The 24,003-nt window shown below is 42.0% G+C and overlaps 2 protein-coding genes across 2 annotated transcripts in view; one reads left to right on the forward strand and one right to left on the reverse strand.

Annotated features, from left to right (window-relative positions):
- The first annotated feature begins 6,061 nt into the window (after nucleotides 1–6,061).
- Nucleotides 6,062–17,947, forward strand: LOC143287621 (uncharacterized). The gene is made up of 5 exons (XM_076595741.1): nucleotides 6,062–6,196; nucleotides 8,904–9,188; nucleotides 10,380–10,547; nucleotides 14,375–14,599; nucleotides 17,412–17,947. The coding sequence occupies exons 1-5, from the start codon at nucleotides 6,154–6,156 to the stop codon at nucleotides 17,498–17,500; spliced, it is 810 nt and encodes a 269-aa protein (XP_076451856.1). The 5' UTR covers nucleotides 6,062–6,153; the 3' UTR covers nucleotides 17,501–17,947.
- Nucleotides 17,948–22,424: 4,477 nt separating this feature from the next.
- LOC143287622 (uncharacterized) overlaps nucleotides 22,425–24,003 on the reverse strand; it is a 41,206-nt gene continuing 39,627 nt past the window's right edge. Inside the window, exon 5 of the mRNA XM_076595742.1 lies at nucleotides 22,425–22,719. Within this exon, the coding sequence (XP_076451857.1) occupies nucleotides 22,478–22,719 (242 nt within the window). The 3' untranslated portion in view covers nucleotides 22,425–22,477. The remainder of the gene's footprint in view (nucleotides 22,720–24,003) is intronic.

Consider the following 24,003-nt stretch of genomic DNA (forward strand, 5'->3'; position numbering starts at 1 on the left):
CGTCTAGACAATTTCCATCTGCCCTACCTATGTCATCTACTTTCCATCCTACCGCTGCACACCAGTGTTTGAGCCTGAACATCTGACTGGGTGTGGAGAGAGAGAGAGAGAGAGAGAGAGAGAGAGAGAGAGAGAGAGAGAGAGAGAGAAGGGGGAGAGCGAGGGAGGGAGAGAGAGGGAGAGAGAGAGAGGAAGAGAGAGAGCGAGAGAGAGAGAACACCGAACACTGAAATGTTTAATGTCATTAGATGTAAAGCTCTAGTGACATAGTATGGTACTAATCAGAACAAAATAGTGCAAAATAGATAAAATGGAACAGCAAAGAAAAAAAAAAGAATTGAAACAACATAAACTAATAAGAGATTTGCGACATTTTGGCATTTTGTCATTAGTTTAAAGTACATATGCCGGGAGGGGGGGGGTAATGTGCCTTTTGAGAGAGAGAGAGAGAGAGAGAGAGAGAGAGAGAGAGAGAGGGGGGGGAAGAGAGAGAAAATAAACTGAATTGAATGAATTTTTTTTAGGGTAATAGAGTAAGCAATACAATGTTTTTTTTCATCCAGCCCTGGAAGGTGAAACTAACACACACACACACACACACACACACACACACACACACACACACACACACACACACACAGAGGGAGAGAACACTGAACACAGAACACTGAATACTGAAATGTTTATGTTTAATGTGATTAGCTGTACAGCACCAGTGAAATGGGGGCACAGAAAAGAACAATAATGGTGAAAATGATTAAAGTGGAACAGTAAAACAACAACTAAACAAACAGACTTTGAATCACTAACCATGTAAGAGATAAGGGGGTGGGGGTGGGGTGGGGGGTGTGGGGTGACTAGACCAAACACGACAAATACAAGTTGGAAAAAGTCATTAGGAAAGCGGGTAGGGTGGTGGGTAAAAGGCAAGACACTTTTAGCGACATCTACAATAGAAAACTGACTGACAGACTGAAAACAGTTTTGACAGACGAAACACACCCACTACATGATGACATTAATAGTCGACGATGGGACAGCAGTGGCAGGTTCATAGCCCCACGCGCAAGAACATCTCGTTACATTAGCTCATTCATTCCATCAGCTATTCGCGCACACAATCAAAGCATGCAATACACTCACTCATAGGACTGTGACACAAACTCCCCCCCACCCCCCACACACTCCCAGCACCACCTGAACTCAACGGTAGGCGAGTGCCAGGGCGCAGACATTTTGTGTGGGACTGTGTGGCTGAGCACAGGCAAGCGTTACTTTGTGTGTACGTGCTTGTGATTTAATGAATTTCATGCATCTTAATGTTAGTTTACTGATTTTATTGGCGTGACATATGTTGTGAGAGGGTGCGGGCGCACAAGCATTCATGCATGTGTGTGTGTGTGTGTGTGTGTGTGTGTGTGTGTGTGTGTGTGTGTGTGTGTGTGTGTGTGTGTGTGTGTGTGTGATGGATGTGTGTGATGGAGTCTCGTTACCTGACCAGCACAGGTGACTTCTTTTTTGTTTTAGTGAGGAGGAGTTGTGCAGTCCTTTCCCCACTTTCTCGATTTTTTTTTTACATTGTTGTACACTAAACAATTAAGGAAGAGAATGCTGCCTACAAAGTCACAACCTCCAGCCAAACGAGAAGTTGATGCTGTGACACATGCCCTCCAGTGGCTATCGTCTATCCATATGCCCGGAAACCAACATGCCATGATTCTAACCGACTCAATGAACCTCATACAGAAAATTGAAAATGTAATTGGAAGCCCAGAGTTGCATAAGGCAATGCGCAACTGTCAGATTAAAAAAACTTACATGGTCATTCTGCCCGGGACATGCAGGTGTTAAGGGGAATGAGCGAGCTGACAGACTTGCTGGCAACGCAACAACAACGAGCGGCCTACATCTAGGAAAATCGGAAATTCTCAGAAAAGTTAAAGAATATCAAAAAGAACAGGTACAAGGCCATCACATCATCGATCGCCTCAAAGAAATAAAGGCAGAGAGAGGGAGCGGCCGTAAGTCTAGCATGAAAGGTAGAGCACAATGCTTTGCAAATCAAACAAATATCAGCATCATTTCCAAATCAACATTGCTCAAATTTCTTCAAAACGGAACAGAGTCTCTGTGGGCTTTTCCAAGTACAACAGACTGAGCAACACACTAGACGCCACATTCTTGGCATCAGAGATCTTTTCCCACCCCTCTTACGGCCAATCAGTGGCAACCTCTGTGCGTGGATGTATGTGTGTGTTTGTGTGTCTGTGTGGGTCTGTGTGTTTGTGTGCGTGTGTACGTGCGCGAGGGTGTAAGGATACACAAGTGTCAGGAGAGTTCTGTGCGTGTGTGTGTGTGGTGGGGGTGGGGGGAGGAGGGGTCTTGGGGGGGGGGGGGAGTGGGTTTATGATGAGGTATGTGTGTGTATGCTTGCCTACTCTGTGGGAGCAACGGAATATTGGAACGTGCGGGTGTGTATATATATATTTTTTCATATATGTGTGTGGGGTTGGGGGTGGGGGATATGGGCGTATGTGTGTGTGCTTGTACAAGTAAGTGTGCCTCTGTGTGTGTGTGTGTGTGTGTGTGTGTGTGTGTGTGTGTGTGTGTGTGTGTGTGTGTGTGTGTGTGTCGTGGAAGCTGCGATACGTAGCCTAGAAATGAGTGTGTGGAGGAGGGGGGTAGAGGGTGTGTAGGGTAATGTGTGTGTGTGTGTGTGTGTGTGTGTGTGTGTGTGTGTGTGTGTTGGGGCTCATGTACGTTTATGTGTATTTGATTGTGCTTTTCATATCTGTGAAACTGCATGTTTGGTGCATATCTGTTATGCATATGTGTGTGTATGTGTGAATATGTGTCTGCATGTTTTACATTTATTTGCTTATTTATCATCATTGTTGTCTTTTTTTAATTCATTTATTTAATTTAATTTTATTTATGTATTTGTTCATTTATGTATTTATTTATTTATTATTATTATCATTATTATTTGTACGCTTATAGTGACTTCATCAAGTTTTTGCGCCTTATAAATATTATTATTATTAGTAGTAGTTTTTATGTATTTATCTATTATTTATTTATTTACTTATTTCTTTTATTTTATTTTATTTTTTTTATATTATTTATTCATTTATTTATTTATTTTTAATTAAAAAATCATTTATTTTATTTTATTTTATTTTTTTAATTTTTTTTTTATTCATTTATTTATTTTTCTCAAGGCCTGACTAAGCGCGTTTGGTTACGCTGCTGGTCAGGCATCTGCTTGGCAGATGTGGTGTAGCGTATATGGTTTTGTCCGAACGCAGTGACGCCTCCTTGAGCGACTGATACTGACACTGATACTGATACACTACCTTGTCTTTACATCCGTGTGTGTGAGGGGGGGGATGAGGGTGAGAGTTAAATATTTATATTTTATTTGCTGGATGTTTTCTATCGGTACACATTGTTGTGCAATACTTTATTGTCTTAATGTGTGCGCATGTGTGGGGGTGTGGGGTTATTTTAGTCAGCTACTGAGAGTTTTTATCTGACTTGTTTTAGTGTATTGTATGGTACATAATATGTTCATTTTTATGTCGGTGTCTGCAACGAGCCTGTGATTGCACACGTTAATTTCCATGTGGATTAATAAAGTGTTTTTGAATTTTGAATTTAAATTTGAATTGCTTGCCTACATGATCGTGACGATGGTATGTTTGAACTAATATTTTATGCATTTTACAAATGATTCAATACACAATGGATATCTACCAGTTGTGTCATATATTTTCATGTTTGACGAAGAAAGCGCTTAACTGCAAAGCATGTGTCTTTCTCCATTCAGTTATTTGCTGTGCGTCCCCATATTTCAGCTCCACAGTTCAAGACTGGTTCAATTTGTTTTGTCGAAAGTTTCCAGAAAAGGTGTGCATTAGCCGTACGTAGTGTCTTGAGGGATTTTATAATCAGAATTACACCTTTCTTCCCTTTTCTGCTCGTTTCTCAGAATCTTCACTGCTTCTCTAGTGCCCATAGCATAGAGAAGAGAATCTCTCTGGATATCTCCATCTTCCTCACGAATTTTGGTTGCCCTCTAAACCGCCGGATATCTTCTGTCCAATTCTCACACTCGTTGGGCTTGAAAGAACATTTCGGCGGTGGATCGTATCTGATCACCATCTGATCTGACTTAGAACGTGTCTCTCCCAATCTGTTACTGTATTTAGCCTGTATTTCTAGTCATGGAATGTTTGGTTTCATTACAAGCGCCTACAGGCCAGCTCGAGACAGCCCACGCATACATCAGGCTCAATTTTGTTGTAAATAACATACTCAGTATGTATATGAATTGGTTTCCTATCTCCATTAAACCATTGAGAAGGGTGGGGGCGGGGGGGGTGGGGGGGGGGGGGAAGAGAGAGAGAGAGAGAGAGAGAGAGAGAGAGAGAGAGATATTATCAAATATACAGTAAATAACAAATGCGTATATACGTTTCAAGTACCGATTGATGTATTCAAGTGTTTAACCCATTGTTTTTTCGCCTCCCAAAACATATTCTCAGAATGCCCCGGCAAGTCAAAGCTGTCATTTTGAATGCGATTTTGTAGAATTCTTATGATATGGTCAAGTGTCTCAAAATACTGCTTCCTATGGTATGATTCGCAGTGTCTCATGTGGAGTGATGGCCTAGAGGTAACGCGTCCGCCTAGGAAGCGAGAGATTCTGAACGCGCTGGTTCGAATCACGGCTCATCTGCCGATATTTTCTCCCCCTCCACTAGACCTTGAGTGGTGGTTTGAACGCTAGTCATTCGGATGAGACGATAAACCGAGAACCCGTGTGCAGCATGCACTTAGCGCACGTAAAAGAACCCACGGCAACAAAAGGGTTGTTCGTGGCAAAATTCTGTAGAAAAATCCACTTCGAAAGGAAAAACAAATAAAACTGCACGCAGGAAAAAAGAAAAGAAAAAAGGGTGGCGCTGTAGTGTAGCGACGCGCTCTCCCTGGGGAGAGCAGCCAGAATTTCACACAGAGAAATCTGTTGTGATAAAAAGAAATACAAATACAAATACAAATAAATACTGCTTCCTATAGCATGATTCTCAGTCGACGATCCAGCGTCAGTCCAGCTTCATATCTGACGCTGCCAATGCAAATGGGGTTCATCACATTTATATTGTCTACTCAATCCAGTGTCTGTAAAACAAAATGGTAAAGCCGTCACCTGAACGCAATGGTGATGATCAAAGCTAAGTTTCTTTCAGGTCTCCAAAGGAGAGTACAGAATTCTGCTGTACCACTTCTGTGTACACAAGTGCCTGTTCTGATGAAATATTTTGCAGAATATCGTTCATGCATAAAATTGACAATAACGCAATGGTCTTGGGGCTGTCTCGGTGGGCATAATGAGCATTTCCTCCAGATGAGACAATGTTTACATTCAATGACAAATAGTTCTGTATGATTCATCGATCCCTTGACGTTGACACCATGTCACCACGGATATGCGAGTGGTCATGGGTGTTTCGGGAGAACGGCACAGAGAGGCCGAGTCTGAGATGTGTTTTCAACTGTTTTTCTTTTAATAACTGACGAAGATATAATAATTTTGATTTTATTTCAATAACTGACGTGGATGTTCACGACGTTTACAGAACAATGGAGACGTTTTGTTGATTTGAATGTACACGGTAGGACTCTATACGCTTTCTTCCACAATATATTTCGTTGTGCACCAGGCCCGAGAGACCCTGCAATGTTGGTAAAATAATTTGAGCAGTGCTCTGAACTGTGCATCTATGAAGTGAATGACATCTCATCTGTGATCCCAATGTGCCCGGCTTAGCTCACGCTATGTACAACTGGATACGAATTTCACGGGAGACAATGAGTGAAATAAAACTGAAGCAAAATATATTCCTGAATAAATAGTACAACCTTGTTTGAATTTGCGTGCGTGTGAATGCACATGCACACATCTCATGATATCAGAAGTTTCACGAAGCGGACCTAAGATAAGCAGTGATCATGACGTAGATACCTATTAATACCCATGCTTTTTTTCTTTATTCACATGACCTGTCAGATTTGTGGCATGTGGAGCAAACAGTACACCTTCTATTGTGCTTGTTTTGAAAAGATCACTCTCCACTGCCCGGTGTTGTCATGATGCTTCGATTTTTTGTTACCCTGGGTGTTGTAGGCTCAGGTAGGTTTTACGGTTCTATTATTCACTGTCTGATTTTTGTTACGCTGTGTGTTGAAGGTTCAGGTAGGTTTCACGGTTTTGTTATATTCATTGTCTGTTGTTTTTTTTTTTGTTGTTGTTACCCTGTGTGACAACCAACGGCAACAACAACAAACAAACAAAAAAGAAAAAAGAAAAAAAGAAAAAAAATAGAAAGTGAGAACATAATTATACACGATGAAAATAACATAGATGTAAATAGATTTAAGTCCATATATATATTATATATATATATATTGATTTATGTGAATTTGTTTATCGATTAGAAGTATTAGTTTCCTTAAATCAAAAAATGATAACACCTGTCTGGTATTGGCCTCTGTACAGTCAGCAGCTATGCGTTTGAATTACATAAACCCCAACTGTTAAAATCACAGATGTCTATCTCACAGATAATTCAGAAAGGAGGAAACACTTTGATGATTTTTATATTGTCGAAAGCCATGGGAATTTTGTACCGCAATTGTCAGTAAACACGTTCGGGGGCAAGTCTTCACAATACTTTGTCCATGTTACTAATGCTTTTGTCACATCAAATGAATACACGGCTAGGAAATACAATACTGTCAGTCAAGGTGTTCCAGCTGACACAAAAACAATATTTATCAGACAGAGTAACAAACATGAAATACAAAAGCTGGCATCCACCAGCAAGCAGTGAGATCACGGACGGGAAACAGGAGAAATGTAACTCGAAACATCGTGTTACGTTTATTATTTATGGACCTTTCTCGGCACACCGTTAACTCCAAACAAACTGCATAACTCAAATCCAAGAAGGCTGCCTCACATCAGTGTTGGAAACATTGCACATTCTGCAAGGACCAAGCAGTTCACCACGTCTTCAGTAGAATATCCACAGTTCTGCCTCAGAAAACACAGATACATTCACACTCAAGTCAATGCGTTCAGTAAGATCGAAAGAAAGAATTCTCCCAAGGCCAGGGCCCCCATAAAATTAATTGCATTGAACTGTGTCAAAAACACATTGAATTGAAATTCTGCTCAGATATCCAACAGGCGTCATACACTGAGTATGTCAGAAGGATGTTTGAAAGAATCAATGAAATATAAAACCCATCAGCAAAGAAGACGGCACCGTTGGCATACAGAACTGGCCAAGTCATAACTGATCGCAAAAAGCAGATGGAGAGATTGATGGGACACCTCGTTGAACTCTACGTGACCACCGTTCCCGAAAAAGCCTTTACCCAGATACCTAATCTGTCAATTACTGATGAACTCGACAAATAGCAATCTGTTGCAGAGCTCAAGAAATCAAGTGGCGTGGTCACAAGAGGCAAAGTACCACAAAATGCATCTTTTCCACCACAAGTTCGTGATGAGGTACAGTCCCTCCAGACATAAGCTTTGTCAGATAAAGTGAACTCAGCAACTGCAACAATTACCATGACATCCCTTTTCTGTGTATAGCGGTTAGAGGCCTTCTCTCTTGACTCCAGGTAGATATAAGGAAAATGCAATGACAGAAGCAAACCTCGGTACATGGCATTTATTGACCTTTACATAGCCTTCGATCTTGTCAGCAGGAGCGGACCATCAGTGTAAGGGGGTCAGAGGTCATGGGTCAGAATGTCAGCAACGCACCTTCCCTCTCCATCGACGGCTCTTCTTTCATGTGTGGGGGTGGGTGGGTATGAAGAGCAAGCACTGTAGATTTATCAAATATGCATGTTCAGCGCCCTCCCTTTTACACGACAACCAGGAATGGTCAACTCACTTGAGACAAAACAAGAAGCTGGGTCCATTTCATCTGCGCTGCTTCAGACATGTCCTGCTTTCAAACCATGAGGCCCTGAAGAGGCCGAGTTCCACAGGCATGACTTAAGTCCTCAGCCAGCGATGTTTTAGATTGCTAGGCCATGGTCTGAGGATGGAGAAGGTGCCCATCCTGGAAAACCTCCTATATGGCGAGCTTGAAAATAAGTATCGTGGCTTCATGTTTTCATAGTTACATCCACTATGCAGAAGAGACCTAATCTCTATAGCCATATACACAAACAAGTAGGAAAGCATCTCCGAAGATCGTGCTCGTTGGAGACGAACTATGAAATCAAGGTCAAGTGAGCTGCCGATTCGTTCCCATACGAGGACTGGGAAATAGAATTGCTTTGCAGGATTTGATCGTCCGGCCATTACAGACACTGTTCAGGGTATGATAGCTAATAGTTACTAGTTCATGATCTTTGGAAACACAGACCTTTCCTGATGCAACCATCTGATGAGAGAAATGGCAGATTCTTTTATGTTAGCCTGCTATATTGTTTCAAAACCCAATTTTCATTAACTTTCTTTTATCACTGACGAAAATATTTCATTTAAAAAAAGGTGTTGTGTGTTGAACGTGGTATGTCCCACAGAACACATGATTTATGTTTCATTGAGAATCGAAATATTAAAAAAATGATACATATTCACACACACAGAACATACAGACACAGAGACACACACAGACACACGCGTGCACGCACGCACACACACACACACACATGTACAGATATGGTCGTGTTTTCTGTGTTTACGTCTCAGTGAGTACAATACCCTTTCGTATGTTCTGTCACTCAACACCTGCACTCAATAGTTGTCCACATAACCTGCATCATTCCTAACTATGATAACCCTTTGGTATTCGAAATGCCTATACCAGTGTGCCTCGCCGTCAGTGTCAACGTCTGTCCGGCCAACCTCCCCAGAAACGATCACCTGAGGGCCTTCGGCAACAGATGTTACCAGTTCGTGCTGGACCACACACGGGAGTTTGATGACGCTGAGAATGAATGCAGGCACAGAGGCGGCCATCTTGTCATCATCCGGGACCTTGCCACCCAGCGCTTCCTGTACAACACCCTGAAAAACGACCTTCATTATAATGACATTTTGTGGATCGGTTTGACGGATCAGGAGTCTGAGGGACACTGGGTCTGGGTAGACGGTCAGTGGTCTGTGTGTGTGTGTGTGTGTGTGTGTGTGTGTGTGTGTGTGTGTGTGTGTGTGTGTGTGTGTGTGTGTGTCTCTGTCTCTCCCTTCCTCCCTCCCCCCTCCTTTCCTTTCTCTCTCTCTCTCTAACTCTCCATCTCTACCAGTCTGCCTTTGTCTCTCTCTCTTTCTCTCTAACTCTCCATCTCTACCAGTCTGCCTCTCTCTATGTCTCTATCTCTTCTATCACTCTCTCTCCATGTCTATCTCTACTATCTCTCTCTCCCTCTGTCTCTCTCTCTCTACTACTCTCTCTATCTCTACTATCACTCTCTCTCTCTTTATGTCTCTATCTCTACTATCATTCTCTCTGTGTGTCTCTCTTTTACTCTCTATTTCTACTATCACCCTCTCTCTTTATGTCTCTATCTGCAATATCACTCTCTCTCTCTCTCTCTCTCTCTCTCTCACAACTATCATTCTCTCTCTATGTCTGTCTCTACTATCACTCTCTCTCTATGTCTCTGTCTGTACTATCACTCTCTCTCTATCTCAACTATCATTCTCTCTCTATGTCTGTCTCTACTATCATTCTCTCTCTATGTCTCTATCTCTACTATCACTATCTCTCTCTATCTCAACTATCATTCTCTCTCTATGTCTGTCTCTGCTATCACTCTCTATGTCTCTATCTCTACTATCATTCTCTCTCTAGGTCTGTATCTCAATTATCATTCTATCTCTATGTGTCTGTCTCTACTATCACTATCTCTCTCTATCTCAACTATCATTCTCTCTCTATGTCTGTCTCTGCTATCACTCTCTATGTCTCTATCTCTACTATCATTCTCTCTCTAGGTCTGTATCTCAATTATCATTCTCTCTCTATGTGTCTGTCTCTACTATCACTCTCTCTCTCTCCCTTACTCCGTCTCTATAGATCGACCTCTCTGTCTGTCTTTCTCTCCTTCTCTGTCTGTCTTCCCCCCCCTCTCTCTCTCTGTCTCTGACACCCTCTCTATGTGTCTCTCTATCTATATATCTGTCTCTGTCTCTCCCTGTCTCTCTATCTCACTCTGTCTTTCTCTGTCTCTCTCCCCCTCTCTGTCTGTCTGTCTATCTTTTTCTTCTGACTATACTCCATCTTTTCAAACACTATCAAAGCCATGATTAAAGCTAAAGACACACTGTCCGCCGCCACTCACAGGCACCGCACCAACGTTCACGTACTGGGCGTCGGACCAGCCTGGCGACATGGGCAGCTTGCAAGACTGCGGTGTCATGGATGTCAGTGAAGGGGGCACATGGCATGACTACAGATGTTCGGACGCGTGGATTTTTTCCAATCAGCACAAGAGATTCATCTGTGAATTCCGTAAGTATTTGTGCCTATGTGTTCGTCTTCCTCTGTTTGTGTACGTGTGTTTGGTGGGGGGGATTGGGGGGTGGGGTGGTGGAGTTAAACTTATGTGTATATGAGTATGTGCGCGCGTTGAGGGGGGGAGGGGGTGGGGGGGGGGAGAATGTCTGGATTCCAGTGATGTTTGTAACGTTGTCTTAAACCGACCTGTTGGTATGCCCGTTGCAACTGATTGCGTGCAGAATACCTAATGTCTTCCATATTTGTACTAGATACGTGCAACATTTAATTAGCATTTTTATGTACCCTGACGTGGTTTCCTGAAATGAATACATCCGGTCTTATCCTGTGGTGCTGTGTCGTGTCAAATTGTGGGCTGTGTTGTAGTTGTGGGGGAGATTCATCTGTGAATTTTGTAAGTGTAGCTGTCTGCTTGCGTGTGTTTGACGGGGTATGGGTGTAGATGCTGAGCGTGTGTGTGTGTGTGTGTGTGTGTGTGTGTGTGTGTGTGTGTGTGTGTGTGTGCGTGCGCGCGTGCGCGCTCGTACCACTGATGCACAAAATCGTTGTGTCCTCACCCTGATCTGCCAACCACGCACCCTTCCTTACAGAAACATCATTCGCCAAAATTTCAATATACTGCAGGATGACCTAGAACTGAAAGAGATTTTCAGACAGCCGCCAATGGCTGCTTTCAAAAGAGACAAGAAACTGGGAGACCACCTGGTACGATCCACCATCCACGCCCCACAACCCAGTCAGGTAATTACAAGAGTGCAGCAAACCTAAATGCAAAACAATCATGAAAAACGAAAGGAAATCAATACGATATTGTTAATAGCAAAACTGTCCATCTCCAAATTTAAATACGGCAAGTGCAAAAATCTTGACCTTATCTTTGAATCAGAACTCAGCCTACGTAACCTATGATCAGTATCCGTTAAGATACCAGAACACTGAGTCAGGCCCACAAAAAATCCTGAGGGTAGTATTCAGTGTGCACATACACATTATTGTACTTAGGTGTAGAGCTTGTGGAGAGGGAGGGGATTGAGTGAGTAAAGGAGACAGAGAGAGAGAGAGAGTGAGAGAGTGTGTGTGTGTATGTATACCATGCTTCTCTTTCAGGGAATATGATTTTGTGTGAAGCCATGTATGTGTAATATATGTTGCATGGTCTTGTAGGTGTTTGGGAAGAAGACAGATTAAAAACATTAGGAAAGAAAAAAAAAAGACAACAGAAAGGAGAAAAATGATGATGGAAGGAAAAAAAGAAAAAAAAGAGACAAAAAACCCCACAAAAAACGAAAGACAAAAAAAAAAAAAAAAAAAAAAAAAAAAAAAAAAAAAAGAAAAAAAGAAAAAGAAAAAAGAAAGAACCTTCCAGGGATGCTGAAACTATCCTGCTCACTTGCAGAACTTTTAGGCATCCACTGATTTCTCCTAAAAAAAAAAAAAAAAAAAAAAATGCAAAACAATCAAATGTGTCAACCCAGCTACAGAAGTTCATGGCCCTTCAGGAAACAAACTCTTGATAAGATCCTGCGTCAAGTGACATACTCCAAAATTAATTTAGTCTACGCCCTGTTTTGCAGCCTCTGCCATGAATATATGTGGATGATACATACAAAGGCCTCAGTGACCGCTTCAAAGAACACGGGGGCATCATACTTACCAAAAAAGACACTTGTTGCGAACCACTCCAACTCTGGACAACTGAACCTTTCACACACCAGAAGGCCAGCTCTTTGGTGCAGTGGCCATGGGAACTGCTTGTACCGCAAATTCTTGGAAAGCCAGGTCATCTCACGCCCAGGCAACATTCAACCTCAGAGACAACGTCAGAGAGTGACACTTCAATCTGACCCCCCCGTCCCCACTCCTTCCCCTGGACACCCCACACTCTTTTCCTCAACCGCCATACCCCGCCCTCATACCCCACTTTCATACCCCCCATTCCTGTGTCTATCTTCCCTTGACAGATGAAATGGCCGAGTGGTTAAAGCGTTGGACTTTCAATCTGAAAGTCCCGGGCTCGAATCTCGGTATCGCCGCCTGGTGAATAAAGGGTGGAGACTTTTCCGATCTCCCAGGTCAAAATATGTGCGGACTTGCTTGTGCCTGAACCCCCTTCGTGTGTATACACAAGCAGAAGATCAAATACGCACGTTAAAAATCCTGAAATCCATGTCAGCATTCGGTGCGTTATGGAAACAAGAACATACCCAGCATGCACACCCCTGAAAACGGATTATGGCTGCCTACATGGCGGGGTAAAAACGGTCAGACACGTACAAGCCCACTCGTGTACATACGAGTGAACGTGGGAGTTGCAGCCCACGAACGAAGAAGAAGAATATTATTTCCTTAATCACCCCTTCTTCTGCTTGTCATTTACACCCACCATGGACCCTGCCTGGAAAACACCAAGTCAGTGAGCCGAGCTGAGATCACCCAGTCAGTGAACTGAATTCACCACAAAATTACCACTGTCGCCCAACACCGTCCTTTTAGCCCTTCACTTGGGATACAGTCTGCGACTCCAGACGTGGTCCCTTCATTTCCATATGGTACCTTTTATTTTAAACCAGTTATTTTTCACTTTGCTGCTCCAAGGTCCAGGAGACAACATTTTAAAGTAAAAAACAAACAAACAAACAGACAAAAAAAAACACAAAAACAAACAAACGAACAAACAGAACAAAAACCCGCGAGTGGGACATTATGTCGGCAACTGATGAATGCGAGTGAAGGTGATAAAAAAAAGAAGTTGAATCACATAGTCGTTCATAGACATCATGCAGAAAATGATGAGGTATGCCCACAAATGTTTCTCTGTATGAAATTTACCGGATTCCGTTCACTGACATGTCATCACGAAGAGTTGTAGAACCACGTGCTAATGAATATAAATGTACAAGTGTTTAGTACAAGTAATAGTTTGGAAGTGTGGCGGTATAGGGGAGCGGTGAGAGGGGGGGTGGGGGGGGGATGTGTTACCAGTTCTTACAGACCTGTCTATATTATTGTTCGCTTCTTTCATCAAAATTATGATCTGCGGATTGGGCGTGTGTTCTCCCACATAATAGGCCTGTAGATCTGGATCAAAGGCCTAAATTATACAGAATAATACAAAAAAACGATTGATTCAAGGCAAGATGGTTGCCTTAGACAGTGCCTCTGAATTTTTATATTTTCATGTAACTGTGGACAAGAAACAGATGTTAGGCTATGTTTTAACTACATATTCCGGTAATAAAGTGGAAATGACCAAATCACATCTTGTGGATCCAGATACAAAACGGAATAAACCGGAGACTAAACGAAACGAACATTAACTATTCGGAAATCCGGATTAAGCTGGAAGAATTACAACGTATCATGAATATAAGTGGAAAAATATTTCTGTTTGTTTAATCCAAATTTGGTTATACTAAAGTATGTCAAGAGAAAATTAATTTGTTAAAGTTTATCATGGACGCGGTGCGCGCGCGCGCGCGCGCGCGCACACACACACACACACACACACACACACACACACACACACACACACACACACACACATGTGCGCGCGCATACACAGACAAGCAAACAGCGGGTTATAACATAGATTCACTGTTTGCACAAGTGAGTTAAAAAAAAAAAGTTGCACACACACACACACACACACACACACACACACACACACATATAAAAATGTTGGTTTTTTTTCCTTCGTCGAAAATGCTGTGGGTTTTTTTCGAGGTGTTTGACGGTGTGTGTGTGTGTGTGTGTGTGTGTGTGTGTGTGTGTGTGTGTGTGTGTGTGTGTGTGTGTGTGTGTGTGTGTGTGTGTGTTCACAGATCTTGTGCCACACACTACTCCAGTTATTACCTTGCTACCCACCACCCAACAACCCACCACCCTACCACCTACCACCCAGCCAACCACCACCCAACAAACCACCACGACAACTGAACCCACCACCACCCCTGCTCCACCTACCACCACCCCCACCCCCATCCCCACGACGACAGCGCCTGAGCAGAGCACAGCAGCAGCTACAACCACTACCTCTTCAGAAGGAGGTTCGACTGGTTTGGGTTGAAATGTTACCACCATCGTTGTTGTGAATGATTGTGGTAGTAGTAGAAGTTGGCTAATTGTAGAAATAGTAGACAGCATTAGTAACGGTGGCAGCAGAAGCATTATTATTATTATTATTATTATTATATTATTATCATTATCAGTAGTAGTAGTAGTAGTGGTAGTAATAGTAGTGTAGCAACATCTGTGCAATATATTTGTCGATTTCAAGGTCTTCGACACGGTGTGGTATGCTGCCTTATGGTCTACCAGGAGGATGTGCAACATCAATGCCAACCTTGTCTGAGTGATCGAACAATTATACAGCATGGCAACAAGTGCTGTACTCATGAACGCTGACAAGGGAGACTTGTTCCACACTATGGTTGGAGTGCATCAGGGATGCCTGCTGTCACCTACCCTCTTCAGTGTCTTTCTGGAGAGGATTATGGAAGCTGCCTTGAAAAATTATTGTTATTATTATTATCATATTTATATAGCGCTGAATCTTGTGCAGAGACAAATCAAAGCACCAGTCATTCAAACGCATGCATAACTCTAAAACTGGAGAAAGAAAGAAACAAACGAAAAACTGAAGACAAGGAAGAGGCAGGGAAGGGAGGCTATTTTGGAAAGAGGTGGGTTTTAAGGCCAGACTTGAAAGAGCTGAGTGTGGAGACCTGACGAAGCGAAAGAAGAAGTTCATTCCAATTGCAAGGTCCAGAGACAGAGAAGGACGGCGTCCAACGGTGGAGTGTTTGAATCTGGGTATGTGTAAGCAGAGTGGATCTGAAGCCGATCGTAGAGAGCGAGATGAGGTGTAGAAGTGAAGGCAGCCACAGAGATAGGAAGGGGCAGAGTTGTGAATACATTTATAACACAGAGTGCTGATCTTGTACTTTATTATGTGTGAGACATGGAGCCAGTGGAGATATTGCAAAAGAGGAGTGATGTGCTCAGATCTTTTCTTTCTGAGGACGAGTCGGGCAGCAGAGTTTTGTATGCGCTGAAGGGACTGAATGGATGAAGCAGGCAAACCAGACAATAGAAAGTTACAGTAGTCAAGGCGAGAGAGAATGAGAGAAACGACAACTCTAAATGTTGCGTCAGTAGACAGATATTTCCGGACGGAACTGATGCGCCGCAATTGACAGTAGCAGGATTGACATGTCTGACTGATAAATTTTTGCATGGACAGTGTGTTGTTAAGGACAACACCGAGGTTCCTGACTGAACTGGAAAGAGGGATGGATGTACTGCCAAGTTTGATTGTGTCAGTTGTGATGGAAGACAGTTTTTGTTTAGTTCCAACGAGGGAAGAATGATCACCAATCTGCGTTTTGCGGATGGTATTGTTGGCCTTGCAAGAAGTGAAGATGAACTGGTCAGCTTGGTGGAGCATCTGGATAAAGTGGGCTCTGCATTTAGCATGGAAATCAGCGCCGAAAAGAGAAAACTTATGACCAACAGCACCCTAGGTATCACTTCAAGTCAGCTGGACAAAATTTTGGAATCGTGAAGACATTTAGATAGATTGGCTTCAAATGACGGTTCAAAACCTGAGGTTGTGGCAGTTATACTGGGAATGCTTGAAAAGGAACGTTTTGAGTTTTGCTTTCTGTTTCTGTTTCTCAAGAGGGGTTACTGCGCTCGGATACATCCATATTCGCTATACCACATTTGCTAGGCAGATGCCTGACCAGCAGCATAACCCAACATGCTAGTCAGGCCTTGAGTGCATGCATATATCATTATATTTGTGTGCCTACGAGAGTGGATTTCTTCCACACATTTTTGCCAAGAGACAGCACTTGTGTTGCCATGGATTCCCTTTCAATGAACCAAGTGCGTGCTGCACACAGGACCTCGGTTTATCAGCTTATCCAAATGACTACACGCCCAGTCTGATTCCTAGTCAAACTTAGGGGAAAGGGATGGATTGGTATTCGAACCTGGAACCTCACGGATACTGTATCGGCAGTTGAGCGTATTAACCATTCTGCGACTAACCTTACTTTGATTTGTTTTAAAGGCTGTGTGAGGGACTGAGGAAAGCAGTGAATGTCAGGCTTGTACAACTGAGGAACGAAAAATCCCTCCCACTATGTTTCTGCTACTACTGTTTGTTGTTGTTGTTGCTGTTGTTGTTGTTCTTGTTCTCAGAAGCGAACGTACGAGCGAAGGACTGAATAATTGAAATGCAGAGAAAAAAGAAAAGAAAAGAAAAATGTATCAGATGTTTCATCCCTTCTTTACAGCCATTGTTTCCAGGGTTAGTCGTGCACAACAGTGTCCTCTCACACAACATTGTAACGGTCTGTCTGTCTGTCTGTCTGTCTGTCACCTTCTCATTCCCTCTCTCTTTTTCTCATGCAATGAATGAAGATAAGTTAACAATTTTCTTCTGTAGCCAGTGTTAGAATATGTTGCATGGTGCATTGATAGATGAATGAAGATAGGTTAACAATTTTCTTCTGTAGCCAGTGTTAGAATATGTTGCATGGTGCATTGATAGATGAATGAAGATAGGTTAACAATTTTCTTCTGTAGCCAGTGTTAGAATATGTTGCATGCTGCATTGATAGATGAATGAACGGAGTTATTATGTGTTGGGTGGCCTGTTGGTTGCTATCATTGTTCCTCAAAGAAGGAACTTTGTTTTGTTTCATTATTTGCTTTCACCATCTCATTCGTTCAATATAATGGTTTGTTATAAATTGAAAGTATGTTGATGCATTCACCCACGTCATAAGGACATCATGGCCAATGACATTATAGTGTCCAAGCGTCATGCAGTGAATACATATGTTGCAGACTGTCCTTTCGACTGTGACCTTGACTGCGGGTTTAACGGCTACATGGTGGACGACAACTACTGTCTGCTGTGCAAGTGTGCGGCGTAGACCTTGACTGCGGGTTTAACGGTTACATGGTGGACGACAACTACTGTCTGCTGTACCTTCTCTTCATGCTGAGTTACACCGGCAGCGACGACAATAACAATACTGAAAACAATAATTTCACAATGATAATGATAACACCACCACTACCACCACCACCGCCATCAACGACAACCACAATAACAACAATACTACTACTACTTCTACTGACAGGGAGGTGATGTTTTGTTTCCTTACCTTTTAAAAAAGCACTGTGTGGGTAATAATACTTGGCAGAAAAGAGGCGCACGCCAACACACACACACACACACACACACACGTGCGCACGCACGATAGAGAGAGGTGTAAACTGCGCACTACGCAGTCCTAATCCTCCCTTATATATATATATATATATATATATATATATATATATATATATATCAATATATATATATATATATATATATATCAATATATATATATATCAACAACAATAGGCTCTTCATGTCTTTAAAACTTGTATTCTAAAAAAGCAGCAATTTTTCGCTGTAAAAACAGCTTCTTCAGGCAAGGGTACAGAAATGAAAGCTTTACAGGGTGGTTAAATAGCAACCAGTGAGTAAAAGTCAGGTAAACTCAGGTAAAACTGGGCAGGTATATGGCATGTATATGCTTGAAATTTGTATATTCGTGTATTTTTTCCCGACTTGGTTATTGTCAGTCTGCAGGGCAATTTTCAGCGTGTGTATGAATTTGTCCATGAAAATCAACTGTTGCACTGCAGTTTGACGCGTCAGTGTGATCATTGCAGAATGGGAACAAAGAAAAATACAGTGTGCACATGAGAAGTCACTGTTTTTCTTGTGGCATTAATTGTCCTCATCCTCACATACACACTCATTCCCTCACCACCCGTCTCTCTCATCCTCTGTCTCTCTGACTGACCCCAACGTATTCCCCCGTGCCCCCCCCCCCCGCCCCCCCACCTCCGTGCCCCTCAGTGACACGGTTTCCCCTGTTATTATAGTTTTCCTTACTTGTAATGAAAGGAAAGGACACAAAATGAAACACAGAAGAGAAGTGACCAGCCTGTGAGCTGTCAGAGATACGTCACGTTGTGTGGCCAGTGTCATCACGCCAGGCGCTGGGAATCAGGATTACACCATCAGATGGTGTACTGTGTGTGTGTGTGTGTGTGTGTGTGCTCGCGCGTAAGTATTGATGCTGCGTGCCATCCTTTACCACTCTGCTTGTAATCTGTTGGTCACACAGACATCACCTACTCTTAGTGTGTCTGAGCAAATAATTTGTTTCTGATTCTGATCTTCTTAAACTTTTGACCCATCCCTCTCGATTAATAAAGGGAAAAAGATCGAACCTGCCAGTTTGTGTGTGTGTGTGTGTGTGTGTGTGTGTGTGTGTGTGTGTGTGTGTGCGGGGTCTTTGTATGCGAACGTGTAGGCTATGTTATCTAAATCTTTCCGTCTTGATCTCTGTGCGCATTTATCTGTTTGACTATTTGTCTCCTGGGATAAAGGCAACATATGTAAAAACACCTTTTATCCTGTTTAAAGAACAGTGGTTGTGGCATGTTGTTGTTGTTGTTATTGTATTTGTTGTTGCTGTTGTTGTTGTTGTTGTTGTTGTTGTTGTGTGTGTGTGTGTGTGTGTGTGTGTGTGACTACGAGGGAGCACAGTGACATTCTGAATCATTTCAGATCTTTGTGGAACATTCATACACGTTTAAAGACAGACAACATGTCAATTGGTTTATTTCTGTGTATGACAGTTAAGCATGGGTGGATTTTTCCAAACTTTATTTTTCAATGTGCAATCTTCTCTATTTCATCTAGGCTGATTCAACAGTATTATTTTATGATAAAATTATTCAACCCTGACATGGCCTCTTTATGGTAGGCTGGACAAAAAGCAACATGATTCGATTTGATACGAAAACATCAACACTGTCCAGACTGAAACCTATATGGAAGGACGCAACATCGCTTGGAAAAAAACAAAACAAAACAAGATTGATTCCTGCGTGCAGTGATATATTCCATCTTCTGCATGAATGAGAGACATGGACCCTCTCAGGCGCTATTTGGAAAACAAAAAAATTCAGGTCATGGAAATAAGGTTTTATCGCAAGATACTGCACATCAGATACACCGAACAGATCACCAATGATCAAGTGCGCCCAAACCATCAAGCAGCTCACTGGACCTTACGAACATCTGCCTATATCTGGTAAGAAAAGAAAGCTACGCTGGCATGGCCTCGTAACAAGTTCCAGTGGTCTTGCCTGAAACAATCCTCCAAGGAACTGTTGGTGGATAGAGACGGAGGGGAAGACAGTAAAAACGAAAACAAATATTCTTTTATAAAAGATCCAGGCTTTGACACACAACCAACAGACCTAGAAGAATCCGGTGAACAGTTGTTTTCTGTGCGGAGCCCCATTGACTCATTTCATGTCAGAGGTGTGAGAGAAGGGGAAGAAGAGAAAACGATACCCATCTTACATATTGTTGGATCTACAAAGTCTGCTCATATTACACCCACGCAGCAATTCTTTCTTACATCCCAAGTTCAGAAACAAACGAACGTACACACACACACACACACACACACACACACACACACACACACACACACACACACAGTCTATCTATCTATCTATCTATCTATCGCTTTCACACACACACACACACACACACACACACACACACACACACACACACACACACACACACACGTGCGCGCGCACGTACGCACACACACACACACACACACACACACACACACACACACACACACACACACACACATTCTGACCCTTTGAGACTTTGACGGTTACAATCATTAACTGAACAGTCCGTCTGACTGGGAGATTCAAATAGCATTGTTCGACGACACATGAGATCAATAGTGAACTAAGTGCACTTTTTCAACACACACAATTACCCGCAGAGAGAGAGAGAGAGAGAGAGAGAGAGAGGGAGGGAGGGAGAGAGAGAGAGAGAGAGAGAGAGAGAGAGAGAGAGAGAGAGGGTCATGTAATTCTTGACAACCTTATGTACACGACAATGTGTATCACATGATTGACCAAACACGTTCTGATTGAAGTTGGTAATTATGATTTTTAAAGGTGAATGAAAGGTAACAACTGACAGGAACATTGATACACATGTTCACACCTATTGCATGCATGGATTTTACATGTCACTGCGTGACTGGAATCACGTTGTCTATCTGATCTAATTTTGATGTTCTTTATTTGTACATTATTTTCTTCTTTTTAAATCTTAAAAAAAAAGTTATAGAGGAATCTTGTTTTTCATTCTGCACTGTGTGTCTTGTACTTTAAGCAACATGTATTTGAACTTGTCATGGCTTATAATATCGTTTAAATGTGAAGGTAAAATATCCCACTTCATTCCCGCGCTGCATTGGGAACTTGGTTTAAAAAGTTTAAGATGTCAACTCATTCTCAACAGTAGCACCGAAAGAAAGAAAGAAGAAGAAAAAAAAGCGGATAGAGAAAGGTGAGCATACGATGTATTTACACGTGTACATAACAGATTTTTTTTTTTAAATTCCATTTGTTTTGGACAAAAATAATCCAATATGGCCCAGATTGATTTAATATCAGTTTTGAATTGCTTGTATTGATGCTTTGCAGTACTGTGTTCTGCTGTTTAAATCATGGGACTGTTTCAAGATGACTCTCTAAATTTCTGGATTGGCAAAAAAACAACAACAAAAAAACCAAAAAAACCAAACAAAAAAAAAAAAACAACAAACAAAAACAACAACAAACAAACAAAAACAACAAAAAAACAACAACAAAAAAAACAACAACAAAAAACAAACAAACAAACAAACAAAAAACCGTGTCAGATGTGTTTCCTCATACAGATTTTAAGAAAAATTTCCGTCTCTGATTTTACTAGAAATCCTTCAGTTCCACGTCAGTGAAAGGTCATGATAATAGATGGTCTGACGGTAATAGATGGTCTGACGGTAATAGATGGATGGGTGTGACGTTGACGCTAATGACAGCCATTTAGGTTTGAAGCGGAGTATGGCTGCCTACATGGCGGGGTAAAAACGGTCATACACGTAAAAGCCCACTCGTGTACATACGAGTGAATGTGGGAGTTGCAGCCCACGAAAGAAGATGATGATGAAGAAGGTTTGAAGCAACGTGACGAAGCTGTACTGTGTGCTTTCTTCATTCCAGTATCAACCGAAACCCAGAGCTATAAACGCCTGCTATGCTGACCAGGAAGCTTCAGTAAATTTGTCACAACGATACATCCGTGAAATGGACGACACTTACCTGTGTGGCCCCAATCTTCCCCTTCAGTCCACATTTTTCTCATCAGTACGTAGCAACAACATATAGGCAGAACCCAGATAATATGTCTCTCGTGGAATTCAAACCCACGACCTTCCATCCTCAGATTTATGTTATTGATTACAAATGTATTCAAACATGCAATATTCAAACTGAGAAACTGGCAAACAATTAACTTGTGCGGAATATTATGTACATTTACCCTGGTCTATTTCTTTGCAACGAAACAAGTGAAAGCAATAGTGGACATAATCATTATTCATAAAGTAAGCTTTTGCAGTAGCACGAACCTCATTAACACCACCAGTAACGATACCATTTCATGATTATCCTCCTATTCTTCATCCTCCTCTTCATCAAAATATCCGTACATCACCATCATTTTCAATCAAACAACAAAATTAGCCAGTCTGGAATCTATAAAATATCATGACCAGCGCATGATCCCAAACACATAATCACAAGCATATTCAAATTCGAAAAGAAGCTATCAGGCTAAAGTAAATTTGTAACACCCCCTCCCCCCGCACCCCCATCCCAAAACCTAAAAAATCCAGTGTCAAAACATTGGATGAGTACCACACCTCCACTGTCCTGTATCAAACAGCCCTTGCCAAACATCCACGAGGCCTTTAGCATCAAGCTGACAGGGTGTAACAGTTCTCATCCCCCCCACAGGTGGGCAAATCGGAAGTGGGAGAACTGCTCTCTTCGTACAGCGAACAGTTCTTCGCTGCGGGGAAGAAGACAAAATGGCTACAGCCGGAAGTCGTTAGGCAGCGAAGAGCGCATGCTCCAGTGACGGTAGAGGGGAAGAAGGTCAGGTATTGAGCTGTTGTCAAGGTCGTCTGCTTTTGATACATTCCGTTGTTCGCCGTGTCTGAGAGTAGAAACATGGGGGGAAGAAAATCTGTTCAAAGCTACACTCACAGCTATATTGTGAAGAGTCACAAACAGTAGGACACACACACACACACACACACACACACACACACTCTCTCTCTCTCTCTCTTTATCTTTCTCTCTCTCACACACACACACACACACACACACACACACACACACACACACACACACACACACACACACACGACGAGAAGTAGTGGTACGACACAAAATATACAAACAAGAAGATGTCATCACTAGAGCTAGGTGCACCATTCTTGCTGTGTTTTGACCGAGAGAAAGACAGATTACAACACCGGTAGAATATTCTGTTCACTGCTTTCAGTTCTTTACGACCCGGTCTCATTCATTATACATATTATTTATAAAACAAGTCTCGTTCAATTGTTACACAGACTGTGAGTACATGTACACGTTATGTGAAGACGATGGAATTCATTATCTTTTGTGTTGTCCTTTTCGCAGTTTACAAAAATTGCATTGGGCCTCATGGTCCCAAAGTTGTTTTAATTTTTTGCCAGCTGTTATGCCCAGCACATCAAAATCTTTGGCCTCAAAACACTTATCTGTCCTGCATCGATTTCAGCTGTACTGTGCGTTCGTGCCACACGGTAAAGCACAGCAATTTGTTGTTGTTGTTGATTACTTTCAAATTACCACCAGAGATTAACTGAAGAATTGTGTGCAACGTGACGAGTCTGTACTGTGTGCAATACAGTTTTCTTTAACGTCAACTTGAGATGCCACTCTTTACAAGTCGAGGAATTATGTAAACGCTTCTTCTCTACTTTAATCATATCCTGGGCTTGGTAGATATTCTATCGTGCTTATTCTTGTGTAACCTATCTTTTCAAGTCGTGTAGGCCCTGTTAGGACTGAAAGACAATGGGAAATAATTTTCCTCGGACATGTCTTCAGACTTGTACGGGCATAGGGACAGAATCTCCAGCCAGTGTTATGTATTTATGTAAACACTTTAAAAAAACAACAACTTTGTTTTAATAAAACAATGAAGATTTAAAGCCAATTGATACAAGTTACTTGTCGTATCGTATTGACTATTTTTGTGGAATCAGTTGAATTCACAGATCATATTTGGAGCAGTCCACACTCTTGTATCTTTCGTCACATGCTGAACTTGTTTCAAAGATAAATGTTGGACGCCGTATAGGAAATAGTAACTTGGAACAGATCAGCAGAACACTACCGTACAATTTTCTTGTACTATTTATGCAACTTTCTTTTGGCGAATGACATA

This window comes from Babylonia areolata, chromosome 11 (genome assembly GCF_041734735.1).
Source record: "Babylonia areolata isolate BAREFJ2019XMU chromosome 11, ASM4173473v1, whole genome shotgun sequence".
Classification (NCBI taxonomy): Eukaryota; Metazoa; Mollusca; class Gastropoda; order Neogastropoda; family Buccinidae; genus Babylonia; species Babylonia areolata.